The sequence below is a fragment of the Egretta garzetta genome, unplaced genomic scaffold (genome assembly GCF_000687185.1).
Source record: "Egretta garzetta isolate BGI_Z169 unplaced genomic scaffold, ASM68718v1 scaffold511, whole genome shotgun sequence".
Classification (NCBI taxonomy): Eukaryota; Metazoa; Chordata; class Aves; order Pelecaniformes; family Ardeidae; genus Egretta; species Egretta garzetta.
In genome coordinates, this window is record NW_009258554.1 from 1,415,344 (window position 1) to 1,439,342 (window position 23,999).

At 37.6% G+C, this 23,999-nt stretch overlaps 1 protein-coding gene across 2 annotated transcripts in view; it reads left to right on the plus strand.

The window, feature by feature from the left end:
* Nucleotides 1-23,658, plus strand: part of DCP1B (decapping mRNA 1B) — a 34,102-nt gene extending 10,444 nt beyond the window's left edge. Inside the window, exons 1-5 of one of the 2 annotated variants that reach the window (XM_035903359.1) lie at nucleotides 8,250-8,514; nucleotides 10,859-10,925; nucleotides 13,124-13,259; nucleotides 22,128-22,256; nucleotides 22,998-23,658. In XM_035903359.1, coding sequence (XP_035759252.1) covers nucleotides 8,511-8,514; nucleotides 10,859-10,925; nucleotides 13,124-13,259; nucleotides 22,128-22,256; nucleotides 22,998-23,579 — 918 coding nt within the window. In that variant the 5' untranslated portion in view covers nucleotides 8,250-8,510 and the 3' untranslated portion in view covers nucleotides 23,580-23,658. Of the gene's footprint in view, nucleotides 1-8,249; nucleotides 8,515-10,858; nucleotides 10,926-13,123; nucleotides 13,260-22,127; nucleotides 22,257-22,997 lie in introns of those variants that run through there. The other variant, XM_035903360.1, reaches the window with a different exon arrangement.
* The last annotated feature ends 341 nt before the right edge of the window (nucleotides 23,659-23,999 follow it).

Here is a 23,999-nt window from a genome sequence, read left to right on the forward strand (position 1 = left end):
TTCCAGTGGAATTACACTAAGGCTGCAAATGCAGTGTTGCTTTTTTGTCTTAACTGGCGTACAAACTAGTAGCAGCATTGGGCTTATTAGTTGCTATTTGCTGTGCTTTAATGGTTGCAGCTGCAACCCAGTTGTTAGTTTTGCAATGCAGAGCTTGCTTTAATAAAATTTAATAAAATACAAAGTCTTCATACCATAACGTAGTGCTTAAAATCAATCTTTCAAAAGTGGGGTTTACCTGCTGGCTTCATTTTTTTGGACATACATAATCCTAGGTCTTTTGGAGCCTGCTTCAGTAATCCTTTTGCATAGCAGAGGTATTATTTATATGTATAAAAACAGCCAGAGATCCTGTAGCCAGGGGAAAAAAGATGTAAGTGATGTAAGACACATGCTTCAGGTCAGAAGTCAAAAATAAAGGGACTAGGAAGACTATTCCTGTGAATCATCTGGTGCTGGTAATTGTCTTAGACAGGATACAGACTTTCAGTTTGATGAGCTCCACCAATTCTTTTGTCTCTGTCAAACAAAATGCCATTCTGTAAAATTTCAGTATTGCTTGCTTAACAACATACAGTGTTAAATCCTCTACACAGGAATGTGTAGCATCCCTCAATGAAGAGGTTAATGAAATCTCAAAATAATTAGGAAAGGAGAGAAATAACATTGGATTTTTGTCAGGTATCATATGCCTTCCTGCAGTGCTTTGCTGCTTTTTTTTTTTTGTTGTTGTCGTCTCTCTTCTGTTTTTATACTGGTTTTTCTCAGGTGGATATTTTGTACATTTCTCTTTCAAACAGAAAAAAAAGTAGATGTTCACATTTGCACTGAGAGAGTTAAAAGCTGAAGGAGGGGAGAGACTGAGGAAGCATAAGATAATTACTGATATGTTTTATTCCTAAGGGATTATGCATGAGCTAGTAAAATACTACTGACTTCTGACGCAAAATGAAATAGGCACTTTTACTTTCTGTGTGAAAATAATACAATTGCTGTAATGAAAATCACCCAATGCAAAATTCCAAATTTTTATTTGAATTTAAAAGTATCTCTGTTCTATATTCAGGGATTCAAAATTGCAGGGTACCTCCCAGCACGGCTATTGTGAAATGTCTAGCTGCTAATATAAAATGAGTTTGATAAGTGTGGGTTTTTTTCTGTTGGATTACAGGTTTAAAACAAGGAAATGCTTACTGCTTAAATTGCATTTTCTTGGTGACAAACTTGATTTCAGGAGTACGTTCTGTTTCCCCTCTGTACATATACCCCCACACACAATGTCTTGTGTGCAAGGAAGTAGGAAAGTCAGTAGTGCTAATGTTCATAGTAATTTGACCACTAACACTGATAGTTAAAATAAATTTTTAAAAGGTATAAAAATACGTTGAAAAATAATTACAGCAATCAAAAGTGTAAAGCAGTAAGGTAGTTCAAAGAGGTGGTGTTTGTATCTTCATGAAATAAATTACTAAATTGCAACTTTATCAAGAAAAAAGTAGGTCATAAAATATATTCTAAACATTTTTATTAGTACTTTAAGATTCAATGTAATGATCCTTCAGTTTTCAAACATGTAAAAATGCAGTGGCCATATGTGAATGATAAGGGGTCCAAGGTGCAGCCATCTACTGAAATTTAGCTTGTGAGCACAACGTGAACCTACTCACAGCTGGAGTAAACCTGTTACTGTTTGCCTGTCATGTGAGAACAGTGAAAGTCCTTTCTGTGCCCAAGAAATTGTATTGTATCAATAAAAATCATACGTACTTAAAAATTTCCAATGGCAACTCCAACCAACAGGTAAGCAGTTGATGTTGAGAGCAATGTAACAGTAACAGCTGACTATAAGAGGAGGAATGGCTACCAAGTAGTAGAGAACTATTTAATGTGTTGAATGTAGCAAGTTAACAGGCTGTGGCAAATCAATAAGATACATAAGATATGCTGTAGATATGAACTAGCTGTTTGAAATTTCAGGAAGAGTAGTTGTCTTTACCTTTGCCTACTTCTTTGTGGATTTTTTAAATTCTTTTTCTAACCATTTCAGAAATAGAGATGGTGTAGGAAAAATAAAGAAATTGCCCACTTCCAAAATGATGGCGTGTACAGAGTATACAAATGGAAAAATACAAAGTTGGTGGGTTTTTAATTCTGTTAATCTTATGGTATTTCTTAGGTGTTACTTGTTACAAGAACACACATACACACACACAAGCAACTTAGACTTTTGTTGTTGCAGATTAAGAATTTAGTCCAGATCTGCAAATGTATTTCTGTGAGTTAGGACCTGAAGGTATGCAATGAAGAAATAAGAGATGAGATCACAACAGTCAGAATTAGACACATCATGTATAGTTAAGATTGCTTATTTTCGTCTTGAAGCCCTTTTTGAAGTTGTCCATAATTTTGTGGGAGTTAAACCATTTGGGGTGACAGCTCATCAGACTGATAACAGTAAAAATTCAGGTTTCAGGAAAAAATAACATGCTATTGAACACCTATTTGAGGTTAAAATATTCTTCCTTCTTTTTTTCCTTCTTTTCTATTTTACAGAAAAAAAGGCATTGGCAGAGTTTGGAAAAGAACTTAACCTTAAACTTGACTGTAGCTCTGGAATTAGAGATGTACTTTGACCTTTGGCAGATACCTCAGAGATGCACTTTAAAAATCATTTGGAACGTATTGGGAATGTAGGTTTGATTAGATTATAAATTAAAACCTTGGTGTTCGAATCCTGATGAGTCCTCTACCAACTGTGTATGTCACATACAGTAGAGCAGGCTTTATCCCTACAGAACTAGAAGCCCAGATACTCCACAGGAAACGTAACAAGCTGCTGCTTTTCTTAACCTAGTGGAAGGCAGGATGGAAATAAGGCTGGAAATTGAGAAGGTGAAGTCAGGTCTCCTTCCTATTCTTTAAAATAAAAGCAAACTTTTTTTGCCTCCAGGTTGGAAAGGCAGTGTTGTCCCCTTGTCCTAGACTGAGGAGAATTCTCATTGCTTTTAGCTCCTCGGTGTGATGTGATGTGCACAGAATCAAGAAAAGAGCATGGTTTCTAGTTTAACCTCTTCCACTTGTGATAGTGTTATGTTAGTGTAAGCTTTTCTGCTGACAGAAGTTATGGATATATATTTAGCCTAGATTTGTGTAATGGCATTTCTGTGTTCTGTTCAGATGATACCTGTAGATCAGGGCCTGGCTTCGTTGCAGTGCATTGAAGACTTGTTTCATGGCTTGCTATAGAAAGTTAGCAGAGAATATAGAGCACCGGTAAGCTAATACAGGTAATAGTTTCAGATATTGAGGACTTAATGTTTGTTTTCCACTGAGCCATTCTCTGATGGATTCTTTTCACAGGAAGGATGCTTTTGTTGTCTCGGGATATTTGGATTTAGTTTTTAGCCTTGCTGCAAACTTCTTCACTTACCTTTCTAAAGTCAGTGTCTATCATTTTTCTGTATCAAAAATAGAACAGTACTTTCACCCACCATTTGTTTATCTTAATACCTCTTCACTTAGCTTTTACACCCCTTGAGTGAGACTGTTTAATCATTGCCATTACAAAAGGCAGTGGAGCTTCAGTCTGATGTGGACATTTCAGAAGTTGATTGTGAAATAGTAATGAGAACCACTTGTTGTTTAAGAACAACTTATAAATAAGAACAATAAAGGATTTATTAAGAACAGCGTGTTATTTAAGAAATTGATAGTCTGGCATCTACAGACTTCCTGCCTTAATTTCAGTGTCACGTATCATCATGATTTAAAAATTATTTGGAACTGATGATGCAATGGCAGGGGATGTGACTGGAAAACCAGTGGTGGGGGGAAAAAAATAAATGCACTAAGCCAGATGGATCATAACATAGATGCTATTCCTGTGTCGTGACTAAAAAATTCTTGTAGCATCAACAGAATGTGATTTTAAGGGGAATCTTGCACATTCAGTTTGCCTTTGGGCTCTTTTCCAAAAAGTAAAGAACCTGCTGATGGACTCTTATTTCTATTGAGTTTTATGGAAATAAATGGATCAATGGGCTTTAAAGTTTCCTACAATACTAACATAACTTTAGCTTTGAGGCTATTTAATGGGCATTCTAGTGAGCCAATCTTGTTATGTCTGCTACAGAGTTGATGTTTTTTTATAAAGAATTCCTGATAAATCTGTCTGAAGTTAGGCTATCACAGTAGAGCCACAGACATGATTTAATAAACAATCCACTATCTCCAAGTTGTCCCTTTTTTGCCTCATGAAATCAGAAATGTTTGCTGGAAGTCTGCAAATTGGTCACCCAACTTTCATGACTGGTAGAAGATGGCAGGGATGTTTCAGGGTCCATCCTATTAATAAAAAATTGTTTCTTGTGTTGATTTTTAAGGCATAGTTCCAGGCACAATTAAACAGATGGTGGTGAGGAACTTATTCTTGACTTAGTAGTGTTGCCAATCATTGCCCACTCTCAAACCATCTGCCTTTGGGGAAAGGGGTTTTGAGGGGCTTTTGCATTTTGTTGGGGGGTTTGTTGTATTTTTTGTGTTATTTTGGGGTGTGTTGGGTTTTTTTTTTTTAAGAAAGTTGCTTGAACAGTTCCCTCCTCACTTGAATTTGACTGGTCAAGCTGAAAAACAGCTTTTTTTGCTTTCCATGTGTGATCATCGGTTTGCATTAAGATGTCTCTGAGCAGGGTTCTTTTCCCTTTAATAACTGGCTGCTTTTCCTGCTGGTTCATATATAATGTTTTAAATGTTTGCAATAATGGAAATACCAAGTCATCCCTTTTCCTGCCTGTGTTAAAAGTTCCCCAAGTAAGGGGATCAGGAGCTTTATAAATCTTTAAGTCAAAAAACCAGTGTCTGATGATTTCACAGTTTGGTTTTTTTCAGCAGCTTTTTAGGAATTTAAGTTAAACTCATATCAAAATACAGGCTTTTGTTGTTTGCTTCAGTTTCTTGGCATTTTTGTGCCTGGGACATCACAAAAATTTTTGGTTCCCCTCTAAGAAATACCAGAAATAACAGGATCTATCTAAGCTCAATTTCTATTATTTAGAAAAAATATAAATTAATTTATTTAAATTTTTTATATAAATTTTGTATTTTCTTTACACAACATAGAGAGGCAAGAGACCTAAAAGTTCCAGTTGATGAGCCACACCACTATCAATATGGTATAAAAGGATGAAAATGATTTTTTTCTAGTTTTTTTTTTTTATAAGTACCTAAATAGCTAAGCAAAATGTTGTGTTTGAAAGAACTTTAAGGCTGTAGAGAACTAAAAGAACTTTAAGGCGCCTAAACTTGCAAACACCAAAATTAAGGTTGCTTGTGCAATCTTTCTTTTTTGCTTATGGAATTTTAAATTATGCTATCATCTTCTTTTGCAGTAAGGATTTTGCTTCAGTTATCAAATAGTCTGAATGTAGTTCATGTAAAAAACAGCTACTCAGTATTGTGGTTTTTCCTCATTACTGATAATGTGGGCCTCGTGCTTTGACTGTTATATGCTGCTGAAGTTCTGCACTAGGGACAGAACTATTAATTGCATTTTTCTTGTTGTTTTCTGTGATACTAATCAGTATAATAGCTGACAACTCGTAAATAAGCTGAACTGTTGTACCTCACTCAGATTAGAAGTATTATTCTTCGCTATTTTACAAATTGGGATCCTAGAGCAGAGTAGTTACAATTACAAAGATCAATTAAATGCAGGGTGTCTGACTTTAAATTACTCGGGCCTAATTTTTCCAGTATATTTATCATTCATATGTTCAAAAACACTTCTTACAGACTTTGATTGTGATTATAAGTAGCTGGTATTTTTGCAGGTCATGGACTCAGATCTTACACCCAGGTCCCAGACCTCAAGTCAAACACTGGGAAATGAAATGTACACAGTCAGTGACAGCCACTTAAGATGACATTTCACAACTTGCGTATCATTGCATAATATCTCTGGGGCAGCGTCAGAGATGGAATTCAGCTTTCCAAGATAGCATGCAGCTGCCTTAGTTGCAGGTTTTTTTCTATCTTCTTTCCTTTGTTGCAGTTCCCTCTTGCTTTATGCGGCAGAGCAGGACGTAGAGCTTCAACAGGCAACTCTTCACTACTTGAGCCTAAGCAAAGCGGAAGGAATATCATATGCTTGTATCGTAATTGTAAAGACGGTATCATGGACAAAGGGATCACGTTTGCATTGGAGTAGAAGAGCACAAAATTAACATGGCATGCTTTAATTCATGTTTTAAGTTAAGAACTCGTAGATTAAAAATATTATTGTAGATATAACCTGCTTTGGTTCTTTTTTCAGTAGGTCCTGCAAAATGGAGGCTGCAATATTCTAATACGCACTAAAAAAGAAATGCAAGCATTGATAGCTTGCTGGATAGTCAAATATTACATGAATGGTAGATAGTAGAGGAAAGATGGCCAACATAAAGGAGTCTGGCTACTTTGTAAGATATGCATAGACAAACTACATTTCAATATAGCCAAGTGTGGATTTACATACTCAGGAGCAAGAGTTTATGCCATAATATAGTGGCATAGAATACTAGAACAACTAGAATAAAGTACCTTAGGAAGCATGATATCAAGAATAAAACATAAAAGCTGTAGAATAATTTTATTTATTTATTTTTAATACCAGCAAGTGTAAAACAGTTTTTAGGTACAGGGTAGCCTTCAGTCAGTAGTTACGATATTTCTGTATTTATTTTTACCAAGCTTAAAATACTGTATGCAGTCTGTGGAGCAGTAGCTTAAAAATAATGTGTTGCAGGTACACCAGAACTAAAACTTTGTAATGGAAATGTCTGTCCAGAAAACCGAAATCTAATAGCCGGAAGTTGAAGCTAGGCAAATGAAGAGTAAAATAAATAAACCTAGAGAAAATGCCTCCCTTTTTGATAGGATACCTAGCATGAATTGTGAAAGTTGGTAAGAAATTCTTCATCATCATAATAAATGTTTAAGATTTTAAGAGGTTAGAAATTGTCATCTATAATTCTGGTAGATAGCAGCTGTCAGCTTCTGCTTATAAATAGTATCAAGTGCTCTAGTGTTTGTGAGGACAGGAGAAATCTGTAGCCAAAAAATGAAAATTGTATAGGCGGAAGCTGTAGAATTGGCGCTGAAGTTGTGACTTAAAAATTAAATAATATACTTCCTGAAATTCAATCACTGAGCTATATTAAATGAGCTTCACAGATTTTGTTAAAATTTTTCAGGTTTGATTTATGAGTAATCTACCTCAAATTCTGAAAATTCTAAGACTGATACCTCTTAATATTTAATAATTTCAGGTAGATGATTTAAGTTATTTAGCTTATTCCCGTTCAGTATTAATTGTATCTTGATTTGATAGCTGCATTATATCCTTCTGGTTTTGTGTAATCTTGTTAACAACATCATAACTTTGGTGCTTTTTTTTTTTTCTTTAATGTGATCAGTTCATGACTGAATCTCATTTAGGAAATTACTTCAGATTGGTTGGAAATGCATGAATAGATGTGTACTGTCTTGTCAGTATAAGACTAGCTCTCTTTATTGGGGTTTCGTTTGCTACTTTTGATGTACCTGGCTCACTTAGTTAGCAGAAGACCCTTGACACCGATTTGTTTTTTCTTTTTCTGTTTTTCACAATAATCTCTTCTTGGATAGCTTTATAGCTGAAGCTGGGCCTAAAAGTGACTTAATATTTCGTCTTTTGTGCTGCAGTAGAAGAATTTGCTTCGTGCATCTGCTGTTTAGTGATTCAGTTGTGCTTCCCCTGTTTAATGATTCATTTTTGACATGTGAGCGTTTTAGTGAAATTACCACTCTACAGATGATACTTAGAACAGGATTTCCTTTTTGCAAACAGTCTGATAGAGGTAGAGGGCGGATAAAAGTAATCTGTTTAGATTTAATCCTGATAAGACATGCAGTGTTTTCATGGTGGTAGAAAGCTTGTAGTGAAATTTGTATTGCATGTGTATTTAGTTTTTATTAGTGGAGAGTGTGCCAGGTTCCTAGCTTGACAGTTACAGTTTGTAATCATCTTGGGTTCTTTTGCTGGTCCTGGGTTTTTATGTGTTGTAATCCACGTTAAAAAAAAATTTTAAAATTGCCATTTTATGTTCGTCATTAAGCAAGAAGATGGCCATTATTACACATTTTTTATTAGTTATTTACATTTTTTTCCCTTAAACGTAGATTATATCAGAATATACTACTGTAGTATGAATTTACACCATGGTTACTCCGGGTGATGAGCACCCAATATGAAAACATACGTTAGTGTACTTTGCATACCTGGTATCGGATTTCCACCAAGTCAGTGCTTTCTCACTGGTACGTCGTTCTCCCATGCGTGGAGGAGCTCAGAGTATGTTGTGCCGCAACAAATGGAGCGGTTACGTGATTATTTCTCAGTGTGTTTCTGAAGCATTCATCTGCTCTGGACAGATGGGAGAAGTGTGGAAGGAAGAAGAGGAGGACTGTCCACTTCTGAAAGATTTCACTCCTGAATGGGTGAGCTGTTAGCTCAGAGGGTGTTGGGGTTTGGTCTTAGCTTGCTTTCAGCTGTGCTTCCTTAGTCTGGGTTGAAAGTACCATTTGACTGAGGTAAGAAAGTAACAGTGGGTGGGTGGGTTTGAGGCTTGGCCTAACATCTACGCTAAAGGTCTCTGGAACTACAATATCCTGACTTAAAGCTTCAGTTAAGATGCAATATATTGTTGGGGTGGTGGTTTGCCCAGAAGCACTGCAGTGTTTCCATGGGACTGTCAGCTTTCAAACTTAGCAGATATTCAGGAATAGCCTATGACATGTTTGATCAATTGGCCAAAAGGTGAAGAAGCTGTTCAACCTGCCTTGCATATTGGTGATGCCACCAGCTGTGGCAGACAGAAAAAAAAAAAAAATTGAGAGGATGGAGCAGATGGCCAAAGTTTCATCAATACTCTTCTGCATTGGTGATTCTTTTATAACAAAGAAGAATCCTGATTAAAACAAATTTGACTTGTCTGGGGTTTTCAGTCTGCTTGCTACTTTGTAATAGGGATGACAAGAAATGTTAAGACTTGTTTCGTCAGAAGGATGTGTGGTTTTGCATAATAGGTTGGTGGTTTGGAACCTTGCGAATTGTGCACACGCTTTTCTACAGGTTTGCAGTTTTTATCGGCTGCTTACTGGAATGGGTTAGAATATTAATGTATTTAAATGCAGATTTTAATATTAATATTTATGTTACAAAAGGGAGGTTATTTTTGCAGTTCATATCAGCTCTTATGCTGCATGTTTGTAGAACCACTGGCGCATATTCTGTTACTTGCCTTTTTTTAGGTGAATAGTAGAAATCATCATCACACTTCTCAAAAGTTAATCATAAAAAGGACTGTACATCTTTTAAAAGTTATTTATTGTATGTCTGCAGGATGGCTGTTGGTTTGTGGGGTTTTTTTAGGCTTTTCACCAGTATGCTGTATTAAACAGTTGAACCATTTTTAGCTGCATAAAAGACACCACATGGTTGAAAATCTGAGGGGGAATGGAGATAAGTATTACACTTGTGTCTTACAAACAGCTGCACATTCATTTTCTTTCCAAACATTAACGAAGCCAACTTGTACTTCATATGCCACAGTTTTGGTTCTGTGGAATTGAAGAAGTGATTGCTTTTGGATTGTGCTAATATAAGGAAATATTTCATGATCAGGGTCAGTGTTGCAATTGTTTTTAAACAGGTACTCGATCCATGTATGCCCCTTTCAAATAAAATCTGGCCTCTACTATGTTTGAAGACATGTTAGGAATTGCCATTTCTTAGCAAGATTAAGGGAAAGCTCTTGCCTGCAGTATGATAGGAAAGGGAGGGGGGAAGAAACACAGCAGCTACCTATCTGCTACCATATAATGTAAAGGAAATGGGGATGTCACACAAGGTTGCGGTGACGGGGGCTGGGGGGAGATCTGTGTTAACCCTTCAAGTGTGTCTCCCTTCCTCTTCTCAGAGCAAATTTGTGCCTGTGGTTAAAAGTAGGACAGTTACCCTGACAAATGTGAACAGGTTGTTTTGCGTCAGTGGTGCAGATTTATTCCCAGGCTATCTTACAAGAGCTACATAGCATGGTCGTGAGTGGAGAAAGCTCCCTGTTTATTATGGTGGAAACTGCACTAGCTACAGTTCTATTATGGCTATTACCATCATGATGGTTTCATTAGCGATGTGTACGTTTGAGAATCTTGAACTACTAGTAAATTTAAATCTGTTGTTGCTGTGCAAAGCTGCAGGCACTTACATTGGTGGAGGTCTGAACTTAGATATAGATTTTCTAATCCTAGGGTTAGCTACAGGTAATTACTTCTTTGGTGGTGAAAATAATAGGCAACATTATAGGAAATCTGCAGGGAGGCAGAGGTGCATTAGTACTACTCTAACAACTTCGATGATATATAAGATAGGCCTGAAGGTTGTTGAAAGCTACGCAAATCTTGCTTGCTTATATGTGCGTGCAACACTACCTGCAGTACACTAGCCACTGGAGTCTAATGGTTATGATATGACAACTGAAAAAATTGACAGAGGAAAAGGTTTTAAGGAAAAAAACCTCTGGTTTAGTGTGCTGAAGAAAAGGATCAAATACCTCTGCCTTTATTGAAGGTTCAAGAGCTTGTAATTTACGTCCTTAGAGATATGCCCGTGATCTTTTTTGATTTTGGAGGATATGAGGTGTCATTTTTATGTTTATAGATGGGGAAAACATGAGACACAAATAAATTTAAAAATTCCTTTACAGGTAACTTTTAAATATCTACCAGGTAGAATTGCTGTTTGAGAAGATGCTCATAGTTTGTGTTTGATGTGCATTTACAGTGTCCATATATGGGATTTGGTTTTATGATAAGGAAGAATGCCAAAGAATTGCAGAGCTCATGAAAAAGTAAGTGATGGGTAAACAAGACTTTTTGTGCTTTTTTAATGTATGTATTTCTGTACATACATGCACATTATATTACTAGGATGGTCATACCTTTCTACCTTAAACCTCTTTTTATAGACTTTGTTGCAAGTAAAATTGTCACACACCTGCATTTTGTGTAATCAGAAATAAGTCACTGTATTACAATACTTTTTCATAATTTGTTGCACAGCTTTCCAGCTACATCAGAGTGTAACAGTTAATCTGATTTATTTCCTGATGACTCAGAGATCTGTTTTGAAGAATTTTATTCTTTGGGGTTTTAATATATTTTTCAGTTTGGGAAGATTTTCTTTTTTGGTGTTGCTTTTACCTTTTTTTCCCTATATCAATGTAAGTGTGGGCTATCATGAAGGCATACTGTAATAATACAATTTCTGTGGTTTTCATGCTGTTTCTACATCATGGCTGAATTCCCGCTTCCTTATTTCTTAGCAGTATGTACAAAATTCACTTTGTTTTTGGAATATAAAGCAAGACTTTAATTAGCTTTGAATTCATTACTTTTATGTACATAATAATATTAGTTTATACATGTTATAAAATCTTTAATTTTGCAATGAAATCAGAGGTTAAAATTCCAAGCAGAACTGTATTTTCAGCTGTATTTTAATCTAACAATAACATGGATTTTTTTTTATTTTTTATTTTTCACTGTCACTGCTTTCTTCACATGTCCAGGATGGACAGGGCTCATTCTTCTGCTCTACCCTCTGGTTGGCCTAATGATGGGCTTGTTTGCAATGATCCCTTTCTTATGACTTTATTCTGCAGATTTTCATGTTTGTTTGGAGGAGGAAGGAGCTGAAGTCTTAATAGGTTTTTATCAACGTACCAATCTAAATTTATTAGAGGTGTAATGTGGAGGATATAGTAAAGGGGCCCGACAGGAACGGGCAGAGATTGGATGTACAGGTTGCCTGCAGTATATAGGGCTGGACATACCATTGTGTCACAATTCTTTTAAGGGACAGGAAGAGGGATGATGCAGAGCCAGGTCTTTGTCATCCCACGAAAAGCCATGGGAGGCAGATGCAGTCAAGCTGACAGCATTAGGTACTAACAGAGCGCAATGCAAAGGCACTGTCAGACCTGTGAATCTCTCCTTTTCAGGTCATCTGTCCCAGTCTTAACAGCTTCTGTAGCCAGAAGCATGCTGAGGAAGTGACATCAATTTTGATTGCCAAAGTTACCAAGTGCCCAAAAGCCCATTTATGTGCCCTGCAGTACAAGTCCAAACAAGGCTCATCCTCGCACATCTCGATCCATAGCAAAGTGCTTTACCTCTTCTACTGCTATGTTCCAGATAGGATTTGTTATAGAATACTGCATGGGAAGGTAGTCATGTTTCCTCTATATCTCTTTTTAAAGTAATACCTGCTGATTTTCATTTTGCAGTGACAAAACGTTGTGAAACACAGACTGTGACAGTGGTGGGGGTTTGTTTAAGAGTTTTTGTTGGTTTTGCTGTGTATCCTACAGCTCTAAAATGAGTCAGTTGTGACCCAAGAAATAATTGATGGGGATGAATTTACAGAAATAAGCCTAGGAAACACAGGTTTTTGACAGCTAATTTTAGTTAACTAGCTCGAGTTTCACTTGGTGGTGATTAGGTACTCTCAAACTGGTAATTTACTACAATAAAAACTAGTTTTCAGAGGATTCATGCAATTGTAAACCATGTGTAGTGGTTTATAATAGCAGTGTTGCATATAGATAAAAAATACCCTGTCGCTCAGCCAATTGGCTGTGTGTTTTAATTCTCAGCATTCTACAATAATAATAAAACAGCTGGGGCAGGAAATTGGTCATTTGCTAGTAGTTAATGACTGATTTGTGTGTGTTTGCCATCCTCCACCACTAGCAGATCTGAATAACACTATAAATTCCCTGCTCCTTCTGGGTATAGAAATTGTGACTGTGTTCCAGAAATTTTAGTCTATAGCCTAGCATATTCAAGATTGGAGAAAATTAATTGCACACCTGGTCAAATTATGTTTTAATATAGATATTTTAATAGAGATTTTTTTACACGTGTTTTAATGTAGATGGGGGGAAAAATGAAAATATTTAAGTTTTGATTAAGTAGTTGTGGTTAAACTTTTTATATTTTATCTGTTTTTTGTCTTGTATATTCTCCTCTCACCTCCAACTTTCAGCCTAACTCAGCAGGAACAATTCAAAGCACAGCAGGGCACAGGAACAGGAGTGTCCCCGATGATCATGAATTCTGCTAATAACAAAGAAGTGGATATCTTACGGATGCTTACCAAGGCCAAAGATGAGTATACCAAGGTGAGACTTGGTGTCTGTAAAAACAGAACATTTCTTTTTGGTGATACTATGATGACAACTTGCTCACACTTTACGTTTTAAGACATAAAAGGTTTTTAAATACTTTTACTCAAGGAGAGACTGGCTTTGGACAGTGTGCTCTCTCGTTTTGTATGGAAGTGGCTGGTAGAAAAGTTTGGCAGAATTTGCTAAAGATCCAAAAGAAATTAATGCCATCAATAAAAACTTCTGAAAGGAGAACATACATATGATTGATTATTTGTTGAATGCTAGGATGTAAGAACAAGTATAATTGGCTTTCATTTTGACACTTGCAGCTCCTGTGCTTATTGCTTATTGAGTAGCACCTGGGGTTGTGTCCTTTCTGGATGGATTCAAACCTGCTAATAGTTTCTGTGGTTTGTACAAATAACTTCCCTTAGAGAGGACCTTTAACAGTGAAATTACTGCTTTTAATTGTGGTTGTTAGCTACTTTCAAACACTAATGGAAGGAAATAAAAAGGTTGAAATGTAGTATGATTTCAGCCCATGTACTGCTTCAGTCTTCTGAGGCTTTGAAATAAAGTAGTAACTAATGGACTAATAATGTTCTGTATTATTGGGCAATCAAAAACGTTTTACTTTGGGGAATAAAAATCTAATAATTTTAATTATTCATCTATATGATGCAAATAGTTACAGATCCTGCAGGTTCTTACTGCTGTTTCCTGTATTTCATGTGTGTTGTCATGCAATAATAAAGCTCATAAGTGTTTGGAGTCTAAAAACCTCTACATTTTAAACATAAGCAATTTAAAGAGAGAAAAAGTTATTTTTCTGAAATGTGAATAGTAATAAGATCCTCAGAAAGATAATAGCAAACTATTTGAGTTATGGTTAAATGTAGCCCTTTTTGTTGTGGTATAGCTTCAAAAAGAAGCTTTAGGACCTTCATATCTTCAGTAAGAGGGAATTAATGTACCTTAGTGGACAAACACCTCCAAAACCTGGTATCTTTTCTATGTTTTAATACTGAATCAGTATCTGGTCTTGGTATAAAAGAGTGTGATTTGAGATACTATGAAAGGTTTAAGCAGTTTTCATTAAATAACCTTAAAAATACTGTAAATGGAAAAATATTAGGCTGTCTTCAGATTCTATGAGAAGGAGGTCATAAATCTAAAAAAAGTTACCTTCCATTTCTACATGAGCACACAGAAAATCAAGCAAAGGAGAGGAAATTCTAGAAGATCTGTTGTTTAAATAATAGGGGTTTGAATTTTTTTCCCCTGCAGGTAAGATCTTTTGCAAATTTGCTTCTTACTTCATCTTTAATCTTTCTGCATTTAAGTGATTGCTAAGGAAATAACATGACAACTTCCTCTTCATCTGGAACATGAGTACTAGCAGTATCTGACCTCAAGAACTGGATATGTGGTTCTATGCTTGTTTTGTTAGTAATATAAAATTAGGAAGGGTGTGATAAATAGAGGCAATGACAACCATTTTTGTATTTAATGTCGATATATTTCACAGCAGTCATGCTTTTTTGGCTCCTCTATGACATCTACATCCTTGCCAGTGTGTCTTGTGATTTACAATGCTGATGTGTTGAAATCGGTTATGAAATATGTTGTTCTCCTTTTCTAATTCCGTGTGGTTTTGGAGAAGAGCGTGTTTTAAAGTGTTGGGAGCTGTAGAATAAGAACATCAATTTTCAAAGCATCTAATGAATTTTACTCAATTTTTAAGTCCTAGGATGAATTTTTTCTCAAGAGTAACTAACTTTGAAGGGTGTATCTTATTCTGAAATTGTTACACATCTAGAGGTTACATGAAAAATAAAATACATAGCCTCTGTCCTCCTTTTTGATTAATGGAGCTTTAAGTTGCTAAACCACTAAAGTATCTTTTGAAAAATGAACTTCTGATGCTCACTTGCCTTTTCCTGATTGCTAGTAAGAAGAACTGGTATTAGCAGGCCTCATAAGGGATAGCTAGAGAGATAAACAGTTGAAGAGCTGCTAGGGTACAGAATGAAGCATGACAAACTGTTTTTCTCCTTAACCACTGTGCCTTGTCTTGTACTACAAGATAAGATCTGGTTTTAGCTCTGTGCTGCCCAGTTCTTATGCAGCACCTACTCATTTACTACACCATCTTTGATCTATTAAAGGTCAGATTAGGTAGACATCCTTTGTCTGGTTGATGTGCCTCAAATAACTGAAGCTTCCTTCTTCATTACTTCATTACACACAACCGTTTGATAAGAACATAATTTCTGGTTGTGAGCAAGCATGGCCTCTGGACTTCTATTTCTGTTCTTTGACTGCTTCTCCACTGTCTTTCAGCAAAATGTTCCAATGTATTGCCCTGCCCAAACAGCAATATAGTTTTTAAGTTTTCAGGTGCTTTAGCTTTTGATTTGTTAACTGTGTGAAAGTCTTGATAGCAGGACCCAGAAGGCCTCACTTTCCTAAGAGGGCACTGTGCCATACTCGGCTTGGATGATGCAGAGTCTATGCTACTATTCTTAAACAGTCCGAATTGGTTTTGTATGTCTCGTTTAAGTGGGGCTCTGACGGGAAATACTTTCTGCTACTGCTCTTCTTTGAGACAGTGCTTGTCCTCCTTACCCCATTTCCTCTGCAGAGCACCTTGTGCACCTTCATGTGACTGTCTATTAATGTTGTATTAATGTTGTCTTGTGGCTGCTTTACATCAGCTAGGTAGAAATCCCCAGGGCTTTTTAGCTCTGCACTCAAGCTCTGACAAATTCAAAACTTCATTGCTTTCAGCATGGCTGTCTATCTACAAAGCTCTTCTAACTTCCATCAGGTCTTGTTGGCCTTTTCTCCTTGTATCAGGTCTTCTAGCATCTCCTCCTTGTACTTGATAGGTCTTTGCAGCTCACATGTTTCAAAGGCAGGTTTTTGCTGCAGAGTATCAGATTGAGATGTGACATGGTATTTGCTTCAGGAGAACTGCAATATGAGCTACCATGCTTGTCCATTCTTTGTTTCCTTTGACAATGTTCTGTTCAGCTTGAACTTCACGTTTTACAGGTAGACTGTGAAATCTTACAACACAGAGACGTTGTTTGCCTCAGATGTCTCTGACTATACCAAACTTGCCTAAAACGTCCAAAGTGGTGGTCTTGTTTTTTGACTGATGCTCATCACACATGTCTGGGGTTTTTTCCCACTGTTGCTTAGCACTTCATAGAATCATAGAAGGTTTTGGGTTGGAAGGGACCCCTAGAGGTCACCTAGTCCAACCCCCCTGCAGTGAGCAGGGACACCGCTAACTCGATCAGGTTGCTCAGAGCCCCGTCCAACCTGGTCTTGAATGTTTCCAGGGATGGGGCCTCCACTACCTCTCTGGGCAACCTGTTCCAGTGTTTCACCACCCTCATTGTAAAGAATTTCTTCCTTATATCCAGTTTAAACCTACCCTGTTTTAGTTTAAAACCATTTCCCCTTGTCCTGACACAGCTGTCCCTACTAAAAAGATTTTCCCCGCCTTTCCTATAGGCCCCCTTTAAGCACTGAAAGGCTGTAATCAGGTCTCCCTGCAGCCTTCTCTTCTCCAGGCTGAACAACCCCAACTCTATCAGCCTGTCCTCATAGGAGAGGTGCTCCAGCCCTCGGATCATTTTAGTAGCCCTCCTCTGGACCTGCTTTGACTTGATCTTAGAACCTTTTGATTTCTTATGCATCTTTTGTAGGAGCATAGCTTTGAACAAGACGCATGACTAAAAGACAGACCTGTGAAGCAAGATGTAGCAATCGTCAGATGTAGCTGATGAGTACTCTGCTGGTTCTGTCACTAAAGAGCATGGTGACATTTCTTTCATGCTGCTTTTTGCTGTTTGATGATGATGACATCTGGTATCTTCTTTACCTGTCCACCTGACAGTTCCTTAAAATGTCATGCCGGTGCTCCTAATTTAGTCATCAGCAAGGCCATGCTACCCATTTGCCAAAATGACCTTATATTCTGAGCTTCAGTAGTTACAGATTCCTTTGAAATCATCACAGGCTTTTTTTTCTCTTCAGCATACTTCTCTGTATTTGATACCAGCCTACTAGCCATGTTATCAAATCATGGGAACGTCAGGTCAATGTCATTCTCTGTAGGCCTGTGTGTATACTGATATTCATTTTGCTGAGGAATTTGGTCTGAAAACTGCTCATATAGTGACAACTCTGTTAAACTCTACTGCTTCTTACCTCTTTTTTTATATACTTAGTTCTGTGATCATGCAGAGTATGACAGTGGAATCTGAGATAATCATGTTTTCTGAAGAAGTCAGCCTATTAAAATATCCTGGAGAAAAAAGGGCCAAATGGATTTATTTAAATTCTGCAGAACTCATTGTGAAATATGCAAGAATATGTTATCCATCATGTTAAAAAAGTTTAAAAACATGCTTATATGTTTCTTGCCCAAAAAGCTATGCTGAAAAATAGCAATAAGAAGGAGAAATATTGAAGGAAAGACGGCATCCTGTAGGAGAACAGTTGGGAGAAAAAAAAAGCTATTTAATATTACTGAAGTGTGGTTTTGGTCTATGTAATATCATAACAGGTTAGGATCTGTCCAATCTAAAAAAGAAAATGATCTTCACTTGGTTTAGTACAGACCAAATAGGGCTACAGGAAGCAATTCTTTAGACAATGAAAAAAGCTTTCATCTGATAATTAACTAGGTAAGATACCTAATTGTCATTAAGTGAATGAGAGACAACATAAGTCACCAGTCAGCAACTGGGTGGGGAAAAAGATTTAAGAATAATTCAGTCTAGCACACTGTTGAGGATCCATAGAACTGCCTGGTGATAAAATAAAGCTTGTAGAAAACAAACAAAAAAATAAAGTAAGCTACTCAGATTCAAGGATAACAACATGTAAGCTCAGGACAACCTAAGAAAACAAATTGTTTGAGCAGTGCATGGATAAATGTAACTCAGAGCTAATAAATGGAAAGGAATTTTTTCCTTAGTGTAAAAGCTTTAATAGTTATGTTAGTATTGTAGGCCTGTAGTCTACACTTTTTTTCATGGCTTCTTTCTGTTCTGTTTTTTTCACAGCAATCCATTCACAACTATTATAATTCAAGGACAGGTTGGATGGGGCTCTGAGCAACCTGATCGAGTTAGCGTTGTCCCTGCTCACTGCAGGGGAGTTGGACTAGATGACCTCTAGGGGTCCCTTCCAACCCAAAACATTCTATGATTCTAACTATTAGAAATATGAATTGCAAAGCAAAACTGAAACTTCAGTTAAGTGTAGATTTCTGTCAAGTGCTTCCATTAATCAGGCTTTGAATCATAGAGAAAGGAGGTAATCATAGGGAAGGCAGGTAAGCATGGACTAGCTTTAAAAGAAAACTGTTTTGCTTACCATGAATAGTCTTTGGACTTAGCTCTTTATTTGAATTTTGGGACATCTTTAGTGATTAAACTTGCACTGCACTGTGAGATGGGTAGAAGGGCTCAGGGTGAATGAGAGGTCAAAGAAACAATTTTACTAGAATGTGTTGGGTTTTGTTTTGTTTTTTTCTTTCCAGAGAGGGCAAAAAAGGTAGCTGAGTTGTAAATATATTTGCATGTTGAATGGGGCCTGCTCAGATTAGCCGTGAGGTGCTTGCTATGTGGTTTTATATTTAACTGAAGTTCAATTTTGCTGTGAAGCTCTGCATTATTGCCAAAGTCAGTACTTTGTTCTTCATGTTTTTTCTAATGTAGTGCTTGAGAAGGTTTCTCATTTTATGCAGTAGGGGTATGGCAGGAAAGAAGAGACAGGTGCTTGTTCCTTCTTCAAACTGAATAGCTAACCACCCTATGGCATGATTGTGCATGCTTTTAAGTTATTTCTAAGAGTAACATTTGAACCAAAAGTTGTCATATAGTAGAAGAGAGCCAGGTACATGAGTGGAACAACACTTCTACTTTGCAAGATCATGCCTTCACAGATTCATTGCAGAAGCCCTTGACTGTCCGAACACCCACAAGATGATTTTTCAGCAGAGACTCACAAAATCATTGAGATTGGAAGGGACCTCTGGAGATAGTCTAGTCCAGCCTCCCTGTTTACAGTAGTATCAGCTAAAGTGGGTTGCTCAGGGCCATGTTAAGTGAGGTTTTAAATATCTTTATGGACTCCACGACCTCGCTGGGCTACCTGTTTCAGTATTCAAACATCCTTAAAGTAAAAAAAATTTTCCTTAAGTTTATATAAGATCTTGTATATAATGTTTTTTACCTTTTGCCCCTTATCTTCACTGGGCACCACTGAGAAGAGTCTGGCTTGGTCATCTTTACTTCCTCCCATCCAGTATTTATACACATTGATATTATGTCCTGAGCCTTCTCTTCTGGAAACTAAGCCTCTCCTTGCTTGACAGGTGCCTAAATCAACTTCGTAGACTTTCAATGAACTCACTTATGTGTGTATGCATCTTTCTTGTGCTGGGAAGCCCACTGCAGTGCTCAGTAGAGGGGGTCTAACCAGTGGCCTCACAAGGGCTCAGTAGAGGTGAACCTCCCTTGATCATGTGGCAATGCTCTGTCTAATGTAATCCAGGATGCTGCTGGCCTTCTTTTGCCATGAGGGCACGTTGCCAATTTGTATTCAACTTCTTGTCCACCCAGGTCCATTTTGGCAAAGCTGCTTTTCAGTCGGTCAGCACCAACCTGTACTGCATGGGGTTATTCTTCCTCAGTTTCCCTTGGTTGAACTTCATGTTCCTGTCAGCCCATTTCTCCAGCCTGTCAAGGTCACTCTGTACAGCAGCACAACCACCTGGTCTATTAACTACACATCCCTTTTTTACATTGTTTATAAGCCTGTTCTGCCACATCATTCAGGGTATTGGTGAAGATGTTGAACAATATCGACCCCAATGTCAAACCCTGGGATACACCACTAGTGACTGGACTCCAGTTGGACTTCATACCAACAATATTTTGAGTCCAGCAGATCAGACAATTTTCTATCCACCTCACTGTCCACTTACCAAGTTGGCATTTCATCAGTTTGTCTTTGAGGACGTTAGGAAAGACAGTGTCAAAAGCTTTGCAAAAGTCAAGGTAAACAATATCCACTGCTCTCCCGTCATCCACTGAGCCAGTCATCTCACAGTAAAAGGCTATTGGGCTGATCAAGCATGATCTCCCCTTTGTAAATCTACGCTAGCTACTCCCAATCATTCTTGTCTTTAATATGTTCAAAAATTTTTTTCATCACCTTCCCAGTAAAATTAAGTTCCCCAAATCCTCCTCCTTGCCCTTCTTGAAGATAGTACTGATATTTCTTTTCTTCCAGTCCTCGGGAAGCTCCCTCAATTGCCTTTACCTTTCAAAAATAAAGAACGGTTTTACAATGAGAGAGACAGTGCTCTCAGCTCTTACAAATGCATCCCGTCTGGTCCCATGGACTTGTGTATGTCCATTGTGCTTACATGCTGCCTAACTTGATCCTCCCCTACCAAGGGTAAGTCTTTGTCACTCCAGACTCTCCCATGAGCCTCAGGGGCCTGGAATCCCTGAGAACAAAGGTTGCAAACTCAGTTTCTGTTTTACTGAGCAGCCCCGAAACCAGTGTGTCTTTGTGTACTGTTGTGGTAGGTATCAGAAATGGATTAAATTATCAGTTTTGTATATTTGAGAGTGGGGGTTATTTTCTCACCTATCACATTTGTGTCCTAAGGAGTTTGTCTTGGAAAGTTCTGGAGAGGATGCTGACATTTTCATGATCACACAGCAGTGGCTCTGCTGTGTGTCCATATGGCAGTCTGTCCAATCCAGAGTTCTGTCCCCAGTAATGCGCAAGACTGGGCTCTTTGGACTGAAGAATGAGAAACCAAAACTGATCATTCCTTACCCAACCATTAGTCCTGCGGCATAAAATTTCAAGCCCATCAAATTCAGGTAGTTAACTATGAATATTCTTGTTAGATAGGATTTACTTTTTGTTAGATAATTCTTTAAAAAAATCTTTCTGGTTTATTGGTTTCAGTTGTATCAAGCCACAATTACTTCCAATATACTGTTTTCTTTTCTGCTGACAATAGTGTTCCTTGTATACCCAGTGCTTTTTTAGTTTCATTGACTATATTCTTATTTTTTGTATAGTGGAAATAAGACCATCTTACTTTTTCCTAGTGCATTTATTATTTCTCTTTCATGTAGCATTTTCTGTACATTTTTCTGAATTGACTCATGCCCTTTGCTTCATATATCAGTCATTCCATGTCCCTGATCACTTTGTAATCTGTCTTTGCCCATCTTTTTATAAATACTGTTATTAATTCTGTCCTATTTAATAAGAAAACATACTGATTCTACAAATTGATTAAATCTTTAATTATTTTTCTGTGTGGGTATATGTATCTTCCAAGTTCCCATAATGTGGAATATTTATGTAAAAGTGTTTGAGGTATAATTCTGGGTTTTAACAAAAAGCATTTTAAATGTTCTTTATGGGCACATTAATCCTTCATGTATCTAAACTACTTCTAGTTGCCTACTATTGCAGGAAAAGCATGTCTGTTGCTTGGTTTCTAAGGTGCTTTTTTTTTTTAAAATTTTTTTTTAAGTGCTGGAAAAGCAGAAGGTAAGAAAGAGAACTGAGATTTAAATTAAAGGAAAGCCTGATACTCAGGGAATCTTGGGATCAAGTGTTTATTTTTACATATGCTTTGTGGTTTTAGAAAATTTGGTTGTAGCTGTTACGCAGTTTCAATAGCATAACATTTCATAATCAGTGCTGCAATTAATAATTTTGGTCATTGAATATTTGGCTATGCCTGGATTTTACTGTAGTGGAGAACTATGGGAAAAGATATTGTCCTACTTAATAAAAAATACTTCTTTTCTTTTGCAGTGTAAGACCTGCTCAGAGCCAAAACAAATAACCAGCTCCTCCGCAATCTATAACAATCCCAACCTAATCAAACCAATTCCAGTGAAGCCTAGTGAAAATCAGCATCAACGAATATCTCAGCAAAGCAAGGTAAAATGTTTTGTGTGTTTTCTGCCTAGTGCTGCCGTATTCAAGTAGCCATGTAGGAATATTTATTTGAGTCAGAAGGTCAGTGCAAGAATTTCAGGTGGAACCACAGTAAGGAATTATTTTCATGAAAAAATAATCTGTTTTATAAAAAGCCCCTATCCCCCACCATATGATGTGGAAACACGTACATTACAGGCATATTATCCTGACGTAATGGAGAAACGTTAGTCTTCCAGTTTTCAGATTCTGCTTTGATCTCAAGCTGGTCTAGTCAACTGCTGGACCACATTTTTTGTGTTCTTTTCCTTTAGGTGAATTCAGTTAATCTAAATAAAGAAAAGTCTCTTGATATATCTTCAAGCTAGATCACACTGCAAAATCCTAGAAGCTGAATTTGGCTATGACAGGGAGATGCACAAGTGGCTCTACTTCACACAAGGGGAGATTTCTGTCTCTTACTAATACTGTACTGATGGCTGAAAGGGAAGATGCTCTTTCATAGTATTTCAAGTGAAGCCACCGCTAACTCTCAGATTCACTGGTTTTCTCCCACATTAGCAGCTTGACAACTGTCTTCTTGCCCTTCCTATGTGACAGAACTATTAAAAATTCTCTTGGGAGAAAAGAGCATAGCAGCTTTCTCAGCTTTTCCTTTAATACTGCTGGCTAAATATTGTCACCACTTGAAGTAACTTATGCATGAGGGAACTATGTTTACTTTTTTCCTTTGTCCCTTCACAGAATGTGGATGCTGAACCACAGCACTTGTCTTTGACAGCACTGTTTGGAAAACAAGAAAAGCCAGATGTCTCAGAACCGCTTAATAAACAGCATCAAGAGAATCTTCCTGTTAGGCAGGGTGTGGTACGTTCACTCTCCTACGAAGAACCTAGCAGGCATTCGCCCTCTGCAGAGAAGCAGCTTTGCCCCGCCATTCAGAAGCTTATGGTGCGTGGGACAGACCTTCATCCGCTTGCTGAGTTTCCTGAGAACCGACTCTGTGAAAATGGCAATCTCCACCCTGTGGGCGAGACTTTCACAGGACTCTTCCAACCTGTGACTTCTCATGGTATCGCAACATCTCACGTAGTTCAGGATACTGCTGGCACTCAGAGCTTACTACAGAAATTACAGGGTCCGTCAGGGTCAGTGACTAAAATGGACCCCAGTGCAACAGGATCTGTGAACTCGACAGCTGCTGTGTTCAGCAGAAAAAGCTGTGGGCGCTCCAGAAGCACAAGTAAACAATATGAGCCAGCCACCTTTGGTGTATTTCAATGGTTCCCTACCAGGCCAGACTTTAGAGTCTCAGACACTGGGTAAAGAACAATCCAAACTTCCTAGACAGCCACTTTCTCTCTCTGGCAATCAACCAGCCAATTCTGGGGTGATTTCACCTCAGGAGTTACTGAAAAAACTCCAGATAGTGCAACAAGAACAACAGCTGCATGTATCCAGCAGACCAACCTTGGCAGCTAAGTTTCCTGTTGTTACTCAGAATACCAATACACTGAAACCACTGGATTCCTGGATAGAAAAGGCACCGGTTACAGAAAAACAGAGCTCGCTCTTCCAGGTAAATGGGCAACTTCAGAATTATAAACAAATAAAAATCTAGCAATCTTTTGAACTCAGAGTTTTGTAAGATTAGTCTTTGTTTTGATTTGGCCAGTATATTGTTGCTATCTTACTACATGTTGCACATCACTCATTTTGCAGGTGATAATTTAACAACATTAAGTA